Source organism: Dromaius novaehollandiae, chromosome 10, assembly GCF_036370855.1.
Source record: "Dromaius novaehollandiae isolate bDroNov1 chromosome 10, bDroNov1.hap1, whole genome shotgun sequence".
Taxonomy (NCBI): Eukaryota; Metazoa; Chordata; class Aves; order Casuariiformes; family Dromaiidae; genus Dromaius; species Dromaius novaehollandiae.
Window position 1 is genome coordinate 3,255,349 of NC_088107.1, and position 16,317 is coordinate 3,271,665.

At 42.6% G+C, this 16,317-nt stretch overlaps 1 protein-coding gene across 2 annotated transcripts; it reads left to right on the forward strand.

The window, feature by feature from the left end:
• Nucleotides 1–3,694: 3,694 nt before the first annotated feature.
• Nucleotides 3,695–16,246, forward strand: INTS14 (integrator complex subunit 14). 2 transcript variants are annotated; one of them, XM_026121735.2, is made up of 12 exons: nucleotides 3,695–3,919; nucleotides 4,639–4,905; nucleotides 6,503–6,610; nucleotides 7,298–7,453; nucleotides 8,730–8,848; nucleotides 9,290–9,432; nucleotides 11,626–11,718; nucleotides 13,299–13,443; nucleotides 13,681–13,814; nucleotides 13,919–14,037; nucleotides 14,403–14,468; nucleotides 15,396–16,246. In XM_026121735.2, exons 2-12 carry the CDS (start codon nucleotides 4,684–4,686, stop codon nucleotides 15,645–15,647), a joined length of 1,557 nt encoding a protein of 518 aa, XP_025977520.1. In that variant the 5' UTR covers nucleotides 3,695–3,919; nucleotides 4,639–4,683; the 3' UTR covers nucleotides 15,648–16,246. The 2 variants fall into 2 exon arrangements, with proteins under 2 accessions (XP_025977520.1, XP_064373934.1); XM_064517864.1 differs by lacking the exon at nucleotides 3,695–3,919 and adding an exon at nucleotides 4,131–4,207.
• Nucleotides 16,247–16,317: the final 71 nt, after the last annotated feature.

Here is a 16,317-nt window from a genome sequence, read left to right on the forward strand (position 1 = left end):
TAATACAGTAAGTACAACAAATTATTAGGAAATAACCCTTCCTCATAAATATGAAATGGAGTAACAAAGACACATAGAGAACAGAAGATGCATGCACACATCCCTCTTTAACCACTCCATTTTACTTCTCTCCAAAATGAGCTGCTTAAAAGACTTTTTGCAAGCAGAAATATATCCAAAGCTAGGATGATTTATAAGAGCTCTCTAGTTTTTCACAGTACCTGACAATCGGCCCTCTTGTTTCTCTAGTCTTTTAAATTTATTAGCTCTTCTGTAGAGTGTATTCTCTCTTACAAGTATTACCCTGATCAACTTCTTTCACCCTGGTTAGACTGCCTCAGTCAAGAGAGATCTCAAGCAATCATAGGGATCTTCACAGCTTACCTTCAGAAGATGCTGTTTGAGAGGAAGGTGAATACCAACAGTTCGTGGGTAGTGCTGGATGCTTCTTTGGTTCTTAACAGCCAGATGGGAGATGCTGTTGCAGAGAGAGGCAGAAGAAAATGATCCCATTTTCACTACACCTCTCCTAGCTAAATTCTAATACAAGGGTCAGGTGTGAAGGACATATTACTGGAGGAAGAGCCAATCCAGTTTAATATCCACAGTCCCTAAGAAGATTAAATAGTATTGCATAGGTTTGGGTCTATCTCTGAAGCCAATATCTTTGTCTGCTACTACAGGTTATTCTCATTATCAGGGCAGCTGATTATCTCCATTACAGCCCACAAAATAAGAGCACCTACTCTGAGAAATGTATCATTCTTATGGCAGCTATGGAGGAGGGCAGTCTGCTGCTGGGGTAAATCAGTTGCTCCTCTGCATGGAGCATGGTCACCTCAACATTATACTTTCCCCTACTGTTAGCAGGCTCTTTTGCACAGAGCTTCGTTTTGAAGTGTCCCAGACAGCGGACAGGCCGGCAGGCAGTCCTGCTGGGCCAAGCTTTGCTGGCCTTTGCCACAATTTAAGTCTGCTTTGCACTACTAGAGGCAGGTTGAAAACTCTCTCTCCCGGAAAGATCCCTGAGCTACCACATCATGATCACCCAGGCAGAGGGACGGCTGCAGGGCCTTGAGCGCAGGCTGCCCCTAGCTGGCAGGGCAGCCTGAGGGTGGTATCAGTAACTGCTTTGTAAGGAGTGGCACTGTTGTGACCTGGCCCCACAGTGAAAGAAACGATAACATTAACAGCCAAGGATTTCATAAAACTCTAATCAGCTGTTTTATCACAGGGGAATGAGAAAATGATGATTCGATGTTTTTTAAAGCAAACTGTTCTCTCGTGCTGCTTCTCTTGTCTGAGTAGAGACACTCTTGTGGGAGTACATACCTCCAAGCTTTCCCACAGAGTTTGTTGAACCCTCCATCCTTACTCTTGTATTTACTTAACTGGGAGGAGTTCCATGAGCCAGTTGTGATGCTTTTTCTTAGCTTCTTTTCTATGTATAACAGTCTTTTTTGTGGCAGTATTTTTCATAATACTGGCATCTAACTGAACTACTTTTTGTAATGTATGCAGTATTACAGTTTTGTTTTAATGATCAAAATACCATTTTACAATTGTGCAAAATGTCATGAATTTCAGATACAGGTTGTAATGAATCTGGTTAGACACTTCACGCATATCAGAAATTAGGCTATTTACAGGGCTCCAAGTGATCAGTTTCCCAGGGCTGTTTCTTTCCCAGTGGTTATTTTTTTTCTCTGCACTTTTGTGATGAAGAATTCATGTTTATTGGCAAATTATTTTTGGAGATGTTTCTTGACCTCATGAAACCAGCAGATATAAATGATCGGTTTTTACTCTACTCTTCTGACTAGCCCAGTTCCATATCCAAGAACCTGCCTTCCGCTGTGTTCCTTTGACTTCCTTTTCAAGGTAATTTTGAGCTCCACAAGTCCTTTCTTCTGCCTGTCTTTTGCAATTAATGGTATGCGATGACAGTTTTCTTAGGCTTCCTTAGGGAAAAAGCTTCTGGATCTTCTGTGTATTTAAGTTCTTGGTCACTTCTTCAAACCATCTTGCCATTCCAAGCATGAGTGTTGCAGCAGGGATTTCTAGACTTCCCGGAAATGTAAAAGTTGATTGCTTCAACAAGGATTTTATCTGGGCCTGCTAGCTGTTTCTCAGGCACTTTGGGGAGGTTTGCAGATACTGTTCTCATTCTGAATGCTGGGAATGCTCCATCTTTAAGTTCAGGTCTGGTTATAATTCCTTCTGACCATTCTCGAATTCTGAAAGTACTTTCCTGTTTGGTCTGCTTTAGTTCAACAGAAATATCCATTTACAAATTCTTTCTTTAGAAAAAAGATCCCAAATGTGACATAAATGTTTTCTATATCCTTTGAACCTGCATGGTGGGCCAAAGTACAGAATTCAAGCAGAACAAGCAAGTGTTGGAGTCTGGATGCAATCCTGTGTACTTACAAAGACAGTACAAAGCCCTGATTGCCTGAACAGGGAAGACTAACAATGGAGGATTATTTCTTCCTTACTGTGCCCAGTCTCTGGGCACTAATATGTTTTGTTGTTGCAGGGGATTGTTTCACAGAATAAGTTATGGAAAGAAGCCTAAACTGGTACGGGGTCCTTATGATTTGGGACATAAAATACCTTACTTTGTTCTACACACGGAATTCATCCACCATTATTATAAGCGTGGCAGTTAACATTTTAAATAATGCTGTGTGCTCTGCAGAGAGTTTGTGATGGGAAATACCGTACAGTATCAGGTTGTTGTCTGAAATCAAGAATCTGGGGTTTTTTAAGTCCCAGATTACGCATGTGGAAAGGGGAAGGCTATAGGTTGCCCTCCACAGCATTTTTCTCTGGCTAAGGCAGCTGCAGTAGAACTAACACAGAGGGCCGTACCGGCAACCTCCTGAGCTAAAGGCTGAACTAATGGCTTGCCAAGTAAGGTGAGACTGGGTTATGCAGCCTCTGATCTCTATGTTCTCGCTTCCAGTCTAGCTCAGGTAGGCAGCAATCCCAACTGAGTACCATGCAAGAGCTGAGGACTGGGTGACACCATTGCTGAGAGCAGCCTTCGCTCCTTCCCATATCGATCCCTTGAATGACACTTCCATTAAAGAGGTGAGAAAAGGCCTTTCTCCTTTCCCTGCTGAATCTCTGGAGTTCACAGTCAGACCTCATGCCTTCTGTGCCAGAGCCTTCTGAAGTGATTTCTTGCTTTTTTAGGAGATTTCTCCAGCTCCCTGATGTCTGTTCCATGACTGAAAAACCCTGTCTAGGTCAGATCAGGGGGATGCAGTAATCCCTTGAGTATTAATCCCCAAGAACATAATCAAAACACACACTGTGGAGGTCAGAGGAAGTCGCACACTCTGCAGGGGAAAAGGCAGCTGTAAACTCCCTGGCTCAGAAGAGGCTGGTCAGAGGGTGGTCACTGCTGTAGGGGGCATTGGGGGCCAAACTGGGAACCTTTGGAGCTGAAAGCTTGAGCTGAAGAGCTCAGTTTTGGTGGCAAGGTGCACTCTACTTCCCCAACAGCCTGTGGTGGGGCTGCTGGCCCCCTACATTAACTCATGGGTTATAGTCACCCTTCAGGAGAGGCTGTCTCTTGCATTTGTGGCCCAAGCACAAATGCCTGAGAATGAGCACCTGTGGTGTATGCAAAAACTTCTCTTTCCCTTTATTTACACAGCTGACAAGCGTTAGGTGGACTGGACATGCTACAGCACCCCATCCCAGCGATCTACGGGGCTGCTCTGCCAACACAGTGACCTACTGGGCTGCTCCACCAAACCACAGCACGAGGCCAGCGTCCGCCAGCTTCGGGGCGGTCCGCTGGTGCTCTGCCTTTCCTGCCGCGCAGGCCAGGATGGCGGGGAGCTCGCTCGCTGCCGCACGGGCTCTCCAGCCTGCTCGCTTGCTCCAGCCATGCTTCTTGACCCGGGTGAGGCCTTGCGCGCAGCTGCCCTGCGGGGACACGTGCCCTCAGAGCCGGGGAGAAGCACCTCCTTGGTGCTTTAATTAAAACCCTGGTCTTAATTAAAAAAAAGGGAGGTAGGGAAGGCCCCGCGGTATGAGAGCCAGAGCCAGGCGCGAGCGGCGGCCGGGCGCTGTGCGGGAGGCGGGGCGGCCCGGCCCGGCCCGGCCCGGCCCGGCCCGGCCCGGCCCGGCCCCTTCGCGCGCGGCCGCGCCGTTCCGGGGGACGCTTTCGCGGGCGGACTCATGGCGGCGGGTGAGGCGGGCGCCAGGCCGCGGCGCCCCGCGCTTCTCCCGGCGGCGGCGGGGAGGGCTGCGGGGAGCGGGCCCGCCGCGGGGGCGACTCCCCCGGCCGGGGGCCGCCGCGTGCCTCCACACCCCTTTTGCGCCCAGGCCGCGCACACCGTTTCCAGGCGTTTGCAGGCAGCCTGCTCTGCCGGTCTCTCCTGGGCTGTTCAGGAGCAGATCTTGCTCTTTAAGTTCATATTCCAACTTAGTCCGTGCCAAACCCCGCTTTGGCGGTGGGGAGACAAAGCATAACTTTAGCATCCCCCTCCACACCCAGGAGGGCCAGTGCGGCCTTAGCCCCACAGGGTTTGGGTCTGGTGGTCGGGGCGCGATGCATCGCTCCCTGTAACTGCAGCTTCAGTAATCATTTGTGGCCTTCTTCTTCCTTCCTCCGTGCAGTGAATTGCTCCCTTCTGCCTCGGTAACCGAGAGAGAAAGGTCATCATGCCGACGGTGGTGGTGATGGACGTGTCGCTCTCCATGACGCGGCCCGTCTCGGTGGAGGGCTCCGAGGAGTATCAGCGGAAACACCTGGCTGTCCACGGCCTGACCATGCTGTTCGAGCACATGGCAACCAACTACAAGCTGGAGTTCACAGCCTTGGTGGTGTTCTCGTCGCTCTGGGAACTGATGGTGCCCTTCACGAGAGATTACAACACGCTGCAGGTAGGATTTGGGGTTGTGAGACCCTGAATCAGTAAGTCGCTGATGTTAAAGACCGTTCATGCTTTGTAATCGCAGGGAAATTGCATGATTTCGAATCATCCCACACACAGTGCGTTGTAAGAGCGTCTTGAATTGAACATTTTATCCTTAAGGATAGGTGAAACTAGTGCATCTGATGCATTATTCTACCTCACAAATCAGTGCATTTGCAGATGACCTCTGAAATGTGGTTAATTAACTTAAAAGTGGAGATGGAGACAGGCAGGATGACAGAGCTGCCTGATGAAGCTTTTACAAATGCTGGTGGTTCTGGGACATTCGCATTTTTGTCTGTAGTTGTTGATTTGATCTTGATAAATGATGCAGCAGATGAGCATTTAGAAAGGTTTTGAATGAAGTGATTCGGTAGAGGGAAGGTGTGTTTTACAGTGGGTAACAGTTGAAGTAGGGTGAGAATGAAAATAAAAGGGTTTCAGGTCTTGCAAATGTTGTGGGAGGCGTGAGTGGGTAAATGGAGAGAGTCTGAGAGGGAAACTTCCTGTGAATGCTGTTAGGCACTCAAAGTCTCTGGACCCAGTAAAAATTGCATGTTTATCTGATTAACACTTATAGTGTCAAGAAGAAATGACACGTCATGGTTACAGGGCACCATGTTTTAGGTTTGTCAGTCATGGGACAAACATATTTTAAAAGATATTTTCTGTTAGGTTTTCATTTTACTAGAAGAATGCCAGTGTGTTCTCTTTGGTTTATTTCCCAGTCCTCCTTAAGATTTTGTTTTGGGAATCTCTGAAAGCAAAGAGTCGAAGCAAGGTCCTCCAGCATGTCAGTTTTATGGTTGCACCCTTCTTACAACGCTGTGTTAAGGCAGTGCGAAGTTTTCATTTTAAGGAGGAAAAACTAATTTATGGTTAAAGACACAGGATGTGGATATGAGAATTTGGGATTCTGTTACTCTCTCTGACAGAGTTTTTGTGAGATAAGCTCCCTGTGGCCTATTTCCTGAATCTCTAAGAAGTTAAAATTTTGACACCTGGGAGGTTTTTCTAAGCTGAATTCCATAGAGCTGCATTGTGAGGCCACTAAACATTATGCTCGGAAATGTCATGTGGTCCCCGTCACTTCAGTGGACCAATATGCCAAAAGTAAATATGACTCAGTTTGAGCAATGAGGTGGTGCTTGTTTGCCGTGTATTTGGAGCTGTTTGGCTGGCATGTTCTCCAGGAAGGCAAAATACTGTGTTTCTTATATATCCTGGAAAAGAAATGGAAATAGATAGTTTGTTTTACATTAGACATTGCTTCAGATTTTGACTTTATTGCTTCTTTGAGATCTGTAAAGGATGTTGCTTTTTTCCTTGAAGACCTGTGTTCATACTATAGTTCCTTCAAAGTCAGCTTTCATATTTGTCTCACGATACCTTTCACTACTTTATCATATCGTTTTTTCACCTTGCAGGCTATATATAAGAACACAGCACTTTGCATTATACCACAACGCAAATGTATTTACTTACCACAGAAACATGAATAGGTGTTCTGTGTTTCCTGATAGGGATATTTCACCTAGCAATTATTGTATTATTTCTTTTTACAGGAAGCCCTAAGTAACATGGATGATTATGACAAAACATGTTTAGAATCAGCGCTGCTTGGGGTTTGCAATATTGTCCAGCAGGAATGGGGTGCAGCAATTCCTTGCCAGGTATGACTGGTTGTTGACATTCACTGTACTCAGGATCTAGCGTATGCTTAGTAATCCCTGTAAGTTTCAGAAAGAATGAAATTGAATGGAAATTGAATGGAAAAATGTATATTTTTGTTTTATAGTTTTGTTGTGAGTGCACCACAACTGTATTTGTTAGCAAAGAATTAGCGTAATTAATGTTACCCTTTGTATGGCTTCTGTAGTTTGTAGTGAGATTTGGACTGCTGTCCAGATTCTGCAAAGAAATGATCGTAGTTGGCTTTATCTTGCAGCTTATTCCCAAGGTTCTCAAGTCCATCAGCAGCAGCCTGCTTTTCTGGCTGTGCAGTCACTGCACTTCTAGTGTATATTTAGAAATGGCTGTGTTTATGCACAGCACGGTATTTTTATGGCTATGGAATCTAAATTCTGGTGCAATTGCCTAATTACAACAAAACATGTATTTATTGTGCATGTAATTTAAATTGTAATGGTTACATCTGTAATTTTTCATTTACATGCTTAGTTCTGAAAACTTTGCTTTCAATCCTTCATCTGTCTCAGTGGGGGAAATGCCAATGTGAGCAGGGATTTTCAGTATAGAAATACATGCTGCTAGAAAGACTAGTGTTGGTGCATAGTTGCTCTCTGCAGGTGGAAACATATCTTTACTTGAAAATGCTGATCTATCGTTTTTCATTCAAGGTAGTTCTTGTCACTGATGGCTGCTTAGGGATTGGCAGAGGCTCCCTGCGGCACTCACTAGCTACTCACAACCAGCGAAGTGAAAGCAACCGATTTCCACTGCCTTTCCCTTTCCCATCCAAGTTATATGTCATGTGTATGGCAAATCTGGAAGAGGTGATGTCTTTAACGTATACTTTCTTCTTTGTTATACTGGATCATTAATGTTCTTATCAGATCACATGTGCACCACAAAACTTACTTTGACGTTCTTGTGCTTTGACATTCTAGCGTTAGTTAATGTTCTGGACTTAGTGTTAGTTATTTGGTGAAATCGAACTGTAGTATCTTTTTAAAAGTTTATTGTTGTGCTTAGATTATGAGGTTCCAGGTCTTTATAAATCATGGCAGTTTATCCCTGAGGAACTTTATACAATTTTTATTTCACTATTCGTATTGATACCTTTACTGCATTAATTACCTCAAATGTTTTTGTGGGCTTTTCTTAATGTACAGTTAAATTCTTTAAGTAAATGACTTCTGTTTCAAAGATGCTCAACACTTGAAACAACAGCAACTTTATTTAGAAATGTGAATAAGCTGAACTGTAAGTCTCTGAGGTAGAATGTTCAAACAACTCGTGTCTGTTTTGCAGGAAAGGTGACAATTTTTGTTCTCTTCAGGCACATTTGAAAATCTCAGTTACGTCTTTAAGCATTTTTATTCAATAGAATTTTAAATATTGCCAAGATCTTTAAAGTGACTGAAGTTCCTTAGATTAGGTTTTATTAATAGTATCACTTTTACCTTGACACCGACATTTTTCTGTCATGGACAGAAGGATTTTCCACTTAGACATGCAATAGATATTTCAGCTTCAAGGTCTCTGTCAGGGCTGATTCTCTTGATTAAGCTGATGGGTTAAAGTGTCATTTACAAATCGGAATAACTGGGAAAATGTTTAAAGTAAATCTTTTATTACTGATAAGTTTAAGTGCTTTTGCAACCATGCTCTAAGAACCACTCAAAGAGAATCATATCTGCCTTGCCTCTTAAAGATTACATTATTCTAAAGGAGCTGGAAACTTACAATTACTAATAAAATATTATGTTATTTAAGGCATTCCTGTACTCTTGAAGGCTTGAGAGCTCCTGGGATTACTGACAGCTTGAATCTGCCTTCAGAGCAGAATCTAACATGATAAAACAACGTATTATTTGTTACTGGGCCAAGTACTGTCTCTGGGCTAATACAAATGCAATGTTAGGAATACATTTCCTGAGAGAAAAAGAATATTGGTTTATTTAGAAAGACATAAGATGATGAAAAATCGTGATAGCATCCAATCAGACCTTTTGCTGTGTTGTGTATATTTTCTGTAACTCATGCTATTTAAGAAGAGGAGAGTAAAAACAAAGCTTAACAAAAACATTTCACTTTATTTTTGTACAGCTTCAGAGCACAGATTCCTTGGACTGTCTGGAACGGCTCATAGATTTAAACAATGGAGAAGGACAGATTTTTACCATCGATGGACCTCTTTGCCTTAAGAATGTACAGTCTATGTTTGGGTTAGTAGACATGTAAATAACATGCTATTGTGAAAGTTTTCAGTTAGTATCTGTTAAGGAAAACAAATAGAATAAGAAATCTGATGTTATATCTGATTAATCTTTTTTTCTTTTAGTCAGTTATCATGTTAACTGTATTTTAATCTCAACCTTCACTGGTTAAGGACAAGATTTATTTTAATCATTCTGTAATTAGGCCATAACATCTGTTATGATTGGGTGATAGGAGATACTAATTTCTAGAATTGATGTTAATTTGCCATCAGTATGATAATGTGCTGCTTTGTGTCATAATTTGGCAATGCTAGAACTATTGAATTAACTATAGTTAAAACAGAGGAATAAAGTTTTGGAGCTTAGTGTGCTTTAGACAAACTTAAATAACTTACTTTCATTTGATATGTATTATTTTTTCCCTAATTATAACTCATGATGTTCTAGAAAGCTAATAGACGTGGCTTATACACCATTCCATGCTGTTCTTAAGTGTGGCCACTTAACATCTGATGTGCAAGTATTTCCCAGACCAGAACCTTTCATTATAGATGAGGAAATAGACCCCATCCCTAAAGCAATTAATACAGGTAACAAATCTTCTTTGTTTTTTACTTAAATCTGTTTGATTTTTACTGTTTCACTGCCAACTCTTATCCCTGTAGTTAGTTTCATCCACTTGCTCTCTGACCTGCAAGGAACACAGTCACCGCCAGTGTAATTGCTTGATATACGTGGCACCATGGGACACGAATCTCGCCCTGTTTCAGCCACGTGTACCTGACGAAAGGACTAGAGTAAGGCAGAGGCACTCTCAACACCCTGAGTGCCAATTTCTAGGGGTAGGGACTGTGGAAGACAGCCATGGGCTGCTTTCCAAGCATGCCCTCATAAGCTTCATGGAGTATAGGAGTGGTGTGTTTCAGAATGGGCTGCATTTTATATTAGGTTTGCCTTTCAGAAAAAGACCCCATGCTCTCAGGTGAGATGAACTGGCATCCTTCTGGTGGCCTCTTTGAGGATTTTACACTAGAGGTGGGATTGAGAAATGTTGGTGAGGCAGTGCGGGTAAACTTGAGATTTTAGAAAGTCTGTGTCTTTATTGTTTATGTCTGTCATTCTGGCACTTCTCACCAACATTAAATTATTTAAAAGAAATACTGTGCAGAGAAAACCTTTCTCAGCCTTCCCATTGCTGGATCCTGCACCTGTGCATGGAAGGTAGTCTGCAGCTAGCCTATGCCTGTGACTTGTGAAGGGCTAGGAACACCTCTTGGAGAGAATACACTGAACTTCGCTGCTTTGCCCTAGAGAATGAAATTTCAATTGTAACATCAGAATTACTCTCAGCTCCTCTGCAGTGCACTTGGCCACATGCATTTTTTTTTTGTTCTTTCCAATCTGGTGGTAAAGTGCTGTGGCTCTTGAGCCAAAAGTTGACATCCTTAGTGTTGGCAACACCCCAATATGGCTAACTCTGCAAGAGAGTTGATGGGAGTTCCTGCTGGCTTTGTGCTGTCTGTGTAGTGCGAAGAGAGTGACTTGGTTAGACTGTATGCCTCTCTGTCCTTCTGGATAACTGATGATTCCTTTCCTTGAGAGGTGCATAGCTTGCACGTGACTAAGTACACAATAGTGGTAAAAGGAATTGCAAGGAAGTGAACTGCAACCCCTGAATTACTGCCATCGCAATTGTCTTGGTTTTTTTTTTTTTAATATGCAAGAGAAAAGCATTTTTCACTTGGGGTGGATCACACTGTAATGCCACTTTTTATTTGCAGCTGCATACTGTTTAAACAGGTTTGAGTGTGTCTATGCCAAAATAGCAAAAGCAAAGAAAAAGAGCATGAAGTCTATCTTGATGAGGGAGGCTTTCCATTGAACCCAATGTTATAATTCCTCCTGTCATTCCAAAGATGGGAATTTGGCATGAAAGAGATTTTATTCGATGTGCATTAACATGCAGTGTATGGTGTACTCGGCCCCTGAATTCCTCCATGGCTTTAATCAAGTGTTCTTTATTCAGCTATGGGGAAAAATCAGTTGAGTTGCCCTTGGGCTGTCATGGAGAAGGCTGTGCTTCCTGGTTCCTTGGAGCTAAGAAGTGGGGGAGCTCCAGGAGTGGAACACAAGTAGGAGATGACATTTGCTTTCATGGATTTCTCTATAGCTGATGTAATGGGACGAGGCTGGGTGTGGATGACATGGCTGGGCTGCCTCAACCTTTTACCAGTAAACACCCACCACGTCTTGTGCAATGGAGCTTCATTTGAACTGTTTGAGGGCATGTAAAACTGAATAACCACAGGTCAGTCTTTCCAGTCCTGGGAATGGGCCCCTTAGGGCTAAGCCTGTGAGAGAATAGATGGGAATTCCTGCAGACTCTGTGGTGCCAGTTCAAAGCCAGTAGATTTGGTTTAGTCCATCTACACCTTTGTCCTTAGAGAGAACCTGTATTTTCTCTCCTTTTGAATTTATAAAAAGGCAGTTGGGTACAGTGTGAAAACAATGTGTGTGATTCCCTATGTACCTAGAAACACAGTTGGTGGATAGCATTATATGTCTGATGGAAATTACATTCTCATCTTGAAGTGTCATGATACTGAGTGTGAATGTTTGTATTTCAGTAACACCAAGAGACCCCAAACAAGGTTGGGGCTCTGTTGTAGTCTAGTCACTGCTTTAGAAAGCTTAGAGTGGTGTAAGAAGTGGTAATATTAAATTGACTCTGAATACATTTCGGCTATTTTGAACACTGACTTAAACCTCTTGTCTCCCTACAGATCTAGAAATTGTTGGTTTTGTAGATATAGCTGACATTTCTAGCCCTCCTGTCTTATCCAGACACTTGGTATTGCCCATTGCACTTAACAGAGGTGAGCAACTTTCGTTTCCTGTAGCAAACACTGCTTTAAGCTTCCCCTCCAATGGCTGTCCTGTTTTAGATCAGAAGCAAAGGTTTTATGCTGCTTCTAAAGGTCAGATGTCTCTGAAGACATGTTTGTGTAGTTACACGAAAATCAAAACCTTGAACACAAGCTCTTAACTTACTTTTTTCTAAATAATGTGTTCTTCGAAAAGTTCATCTGTACAGAAAACAGTGAAAGAATAGAGGAAATGGTGTCCTTATAGCATCATTATTAATAGAACTTGCTAAACTTAGAGCTAAAAATAGTTATAGGAAAGGAAATATGTGGTGCAAGATGAATACTTAATGCCTGCATCTAATTTCTTTCTTGGAACGATTTGTTGTTGTGAAAAATCTGGTGTTAATAACAACTAGATTGCTCAGTTGTACTTGAGCATTAGTTGCTGCTCATTGGGGCCAGGTGTATATATGTATATATCTAAATAACTGCTCCAGGCTTTGAGGATGGGTGAGTGTGTTCTTGACTTGCATCTGCTTGTGTGCCTCAGCATGTGTTAGGAAGGATTTCCCTTTCCTTTTGTCATGGCTTTGGAGTGGCACAAAGAAAAGGTGAGCTATCTCTTGGTGAAGAATATTGAAAGTGCCAGATGTGTCTTCATCTCTGTATTAGCACTCTTATCCTGATAGGTCTTTCACCTTAGAAGATACTGGCAGTTAAATCCCAGCTGCATTCCAGCTGCTAAAACGTACTAAATTTGTCATAATGATGACAAAGTGCATAGGAACATGTGAGGAGAGGACTTGAAATTCAGAATGCTTTTGGTTCAGAAGCAGCCATGTGGTCATTGCCAAAATATTGGTGCCTTTTTATTTCACTGCTAGTTTCTTCAAAGTGGAGGCGTTCTTTTTTGCACTATGGATAACTCTATGAAGTTTTGTGAATAGGGTGCAATAGAATAATTCTGTAACATTATAGTGCTGCTTTGCCCCAACAGTTCATTTAGCAGCTGTTCAACCTACAGGAGCGTTACCTGAAGCTGGGCTTGTCTAACAGGGCTGTTGTGATTCAGGTTTATCCAGCTGCAGCTGAGGGGTTTGCCACTTGCCACCTCTGGGGCTGCCTTTTATTGCTCCCTCATGTGGGATTACCTCCCCCCTCAGATTTGCTTGCTCACTGAAAATGAGTTGGTTAGTTTAAACAAATTAAGTAGTGGGTCTTTGTTAACCCAACTCATTTCAACTGACACAGGCTAGGGAGTGATAATACAAAGAGCTCAGCGAGAGACCTGCAGCTAGGTGGTTGGGAGGTTGGGAGACAGTAGTCCCTTCAGCCCTTCCTGCTGTGAGAAAAGCTGGTGGTTGTGTTCAGAAAGTATAATATAAAATACCACCAGCTCTCGCATCCAGAGCCTTTTCTGAAGAAAGGAAAACAGACAAGCATGAAAAAAGTTGCTTGGCAGAATGCTGCTTTGCATTGGAAATTCTTGCATTGCAGAAGACACAGGGTGATAAGTGTGATGGAAATAGAAATAGTATGTTTGAATTTACTCACATGCTGCCCCTTTGTTTTCTTTTCTTCTTCTCCAGAAGGTGATGAGGTGGGACCTGGGATAACGGATGACACTGAAGATGAAAACTCAGCTAATCAGATTGCTGGGAAAATCCCCAACTTCTGTGTTTTGTTGCATGGGAGCCTGAAAGTGGAGGGCATGGTGGCTGTCGTCCAGTTGGGGTATGGAGCTGGATGCCTGCGTGAAAAAATCCCTTTTCCTTTGCTGATTCAAGCTTTACTCTATACAGAACTCTGCATTGCTAGACAAAGCTGTGGATTTTTAATATGTGGATATGTATCTACCAGTATAAATTGCAAATAATGAAAACAAGAGCCTCCACACAGTGGGAGGAAGGCAAATTCTAGGCAAAGAGGGGTAGACAGTTTTCAGCCTTTGGGATTTGCTTTTTTCAATAGGCCAGAGTGGTATGGAATGCTCTATTCACAAGCTGACAGTAAGAAGAAATCAAACCTCATGATGTCACTCTTTGAACCTGGTCCTGAGCCCCTTCCATGGCTGGGGAAGATGGCACAACTTGGACCTATTTCAGGTACTAGGCACGCTCTTTTGAATGCCTGTTGTGCATTCACTGTTTTCTTGCATGAATGACCTTGCCAGGTCTTACTTATTAAGTTTTTCTTCCACCCCTCCCAGATGCAAAAGAAAATCCTTATGGAGAGGATGACAATAAGAGCCCTTTCCCCTTGCAACCCAAAAACAAGCGCAGTTACGCACAGAATGTTACTGTATGGATTAAACCAAGTGGCCTCCAGGTAATGGTACAGGCTTTGGACTTGATGCTTTACTTGGGTCAGCAGTATCTGTCTCACCAGTAAAGTGGAGCTTGTGTCAGTCTTGTCCATTTAACATGATTGCTTTTCTTTTATTTTTATAAATGCTGCCTCTTTAAAGTGTCATGATGAAAATGCAATCAGAAAGCATGGCTTGTTTAATGAAAGCTGTGTCTCTAGTGTAGCATCTGGCTTAGTTTATTGGATTTGGTGTAATTACCGTTTTGTGTTTTAGCCTCCACGAACTGCAGTCCTGTCAATGATGAAGATTATTTATCAATAAATAGTTGAGGATTCTTTTCTGCAGATTCCCTAACAGTTGCCAATATCTTTTTTTTTTTCTGCAGACAGATGTACAGAAGATCTTGAGAAATGCAAGGAAGCTCCCTGAGAAGACTCAAACGTTCTATAAGGTAAGGTGTTACAGTCCAGCACAAGTTTGATCCATAGTGACAGTGGTGCATCTGAGGGAGGAGCACATACTGTCTGTTTCTGTAGGGTGATCTGTGCAGCGCTTGTAGGGCTTTGCAAAAGCACACATTGTTCTGTAAGGAAGGAGGCACCTGAATGGTCTGTTTTACAGATTAAGGCGAGGCAGAGAGTCTGGTTTCCCACCATCACATTCTGTGGCAAGGTGGCAAAGAAGTGTCATGTTTACAGGTGTCCCTCATGATCCCTGCTACATCTGTGGTGAATTTATTTGCAGATTTTATGCTGTTGTCCAGACAGAAATAAACTGAGGTATCAGATCGGAATGAGGACACAGATGTCATTCTATGTCATAAACACTGCACTGAAACTGTCTCCTATTTTTTTCCTACCTGTGAAGCAATGAAACACAAAATTCCGGGCACATTTCGCCTCATGATAATGCTCCATAATCTAGACTGTAGCTGGAGGCAGTTGTCTAAATGCACACAGGGCATTGTCCTAAGTTTACAATGAAGAAAAATTATATATATAAAAATTTTGCTGGACACTGGTTAAAGTCAGCAGTCAATAAAGTCCAAGTTGGAGGCTAACCCCAGTTGGGACACAGGCAGGACAGGCAGGCACAGAGCTGAATGCACAAAAGGGAAAAGGGAGAATTAGAGGGTCTCCAGGAAGGGAGCAAGGGAAAACCAGCACTGCTTAGCTATGTCACCGTAACGTTACTGTACGTCACTGTGCCCTGAAGCATTTTCAGCTCATGAGCAGCTGAGCAGTTTCCAGCAGTTCTACAGATAGCTCAAGTTATTTTCCCATAAGTGAACATTTGCATTTGAAAAAAATAAAAATTATTTTAAAAAGCTTATGTAAAGCCTCACAGTGACTTTAAAAGAAGTTTCCCTTCCTTACAGGAACTTAACCGTTTACGAAAGGCAGCTCTGGCCTTTGGATTTTTGGACCTCTTGAAAGGTGTGGCAGACATGCTGGAGCGGGAGTGCACCCTGCTTCCTGACACAGCTCATCCCGATGCAGCGTTTCAGCTCACACATGCTGCTCAGCAGCTCAAAGTGGCAAGTACTGGGGCATCAGAATATGCTGCCTATGATCATAACATTGCTCCATTGCAGACAGACTTTTCCGGTAGCAGCACTGAAAGAATGTGAAGTCTCCATTTTGGGAACTTCTATAAATGAAGACTCAAGTGGTTCAAATTGTCTTGTCCTCTTTACTTTCTGGAACCTGTTTAATTACTGCTTGGAAACCTTCCTATGCAAACAGGGTTCCTTATTTGCATCAGTGCTCTCTGAATAAACATAGCTAATTTGTGGTGACTCTAGTCAGATGTGGAAACCATGCTTTTAAGTGTCCCAAAGTCAAATATGGAGTTAGATAATGGGTGGAAGTTATTTAGTACATGTGAGGAAAGAGAAAGAAAATACTGCTTGTGGCATTTTGCCTCCCCAGAACACAGTTACTAAATGACTGAACTCACTGGTAAGTGTCCCAAAAGGCAGCTACTACTATTTTATACATGGATTTGAATTGTCCAAAGAATGTGTGAGAATCACTGTGCAAAATTAGATACATGGATAACTTCAGGGTGTCATCACTGATTTTATGCCTGACTTGAAAGTTAGTCTGTACTGCAGTAATGAACTTGAGCACTTGCATTGCAGTGCTTATGCTTGTGGAAGTAATTTAATCTCTTGAGAAGGCAGTTTTTTTATTTGTGTAATATTAATAAAGAGTAATTCTTCATGAATACTTAGTTGTTTTCATTCCATTGTCATGACAACTTTGCTGTGAGCATGCTTAATGTCACAGGTCTAAAAC

What these genes read in the sequence shown, in the direction of transcription:
- INTS14 (XM_026121735.2), top strand. Translation starts at nt 4,684, where the DNA reads ATGCCGACGGTGGTGGTGATGGACGTGTCGCTCTCCATGACGCGGCCC. An exon ending in GAGATTACAACACGCTGCAG is followed by an intron (nt 4,906 to 6,502) that starts GTAGGATTTGGG and finishes TTCTTTTTACAG; the next exon opens with GAAGCCCTAAGTAACATGGA. An exon ending in GTATGGCAAATCTGGAAGAG is followed by an intron (nt 7,454 to 8,729) that starts GTGATGTCTTTA and finishes ATTTTTGTACAG; the next exon opens with CTTCAGAGCACAGATTCCTT.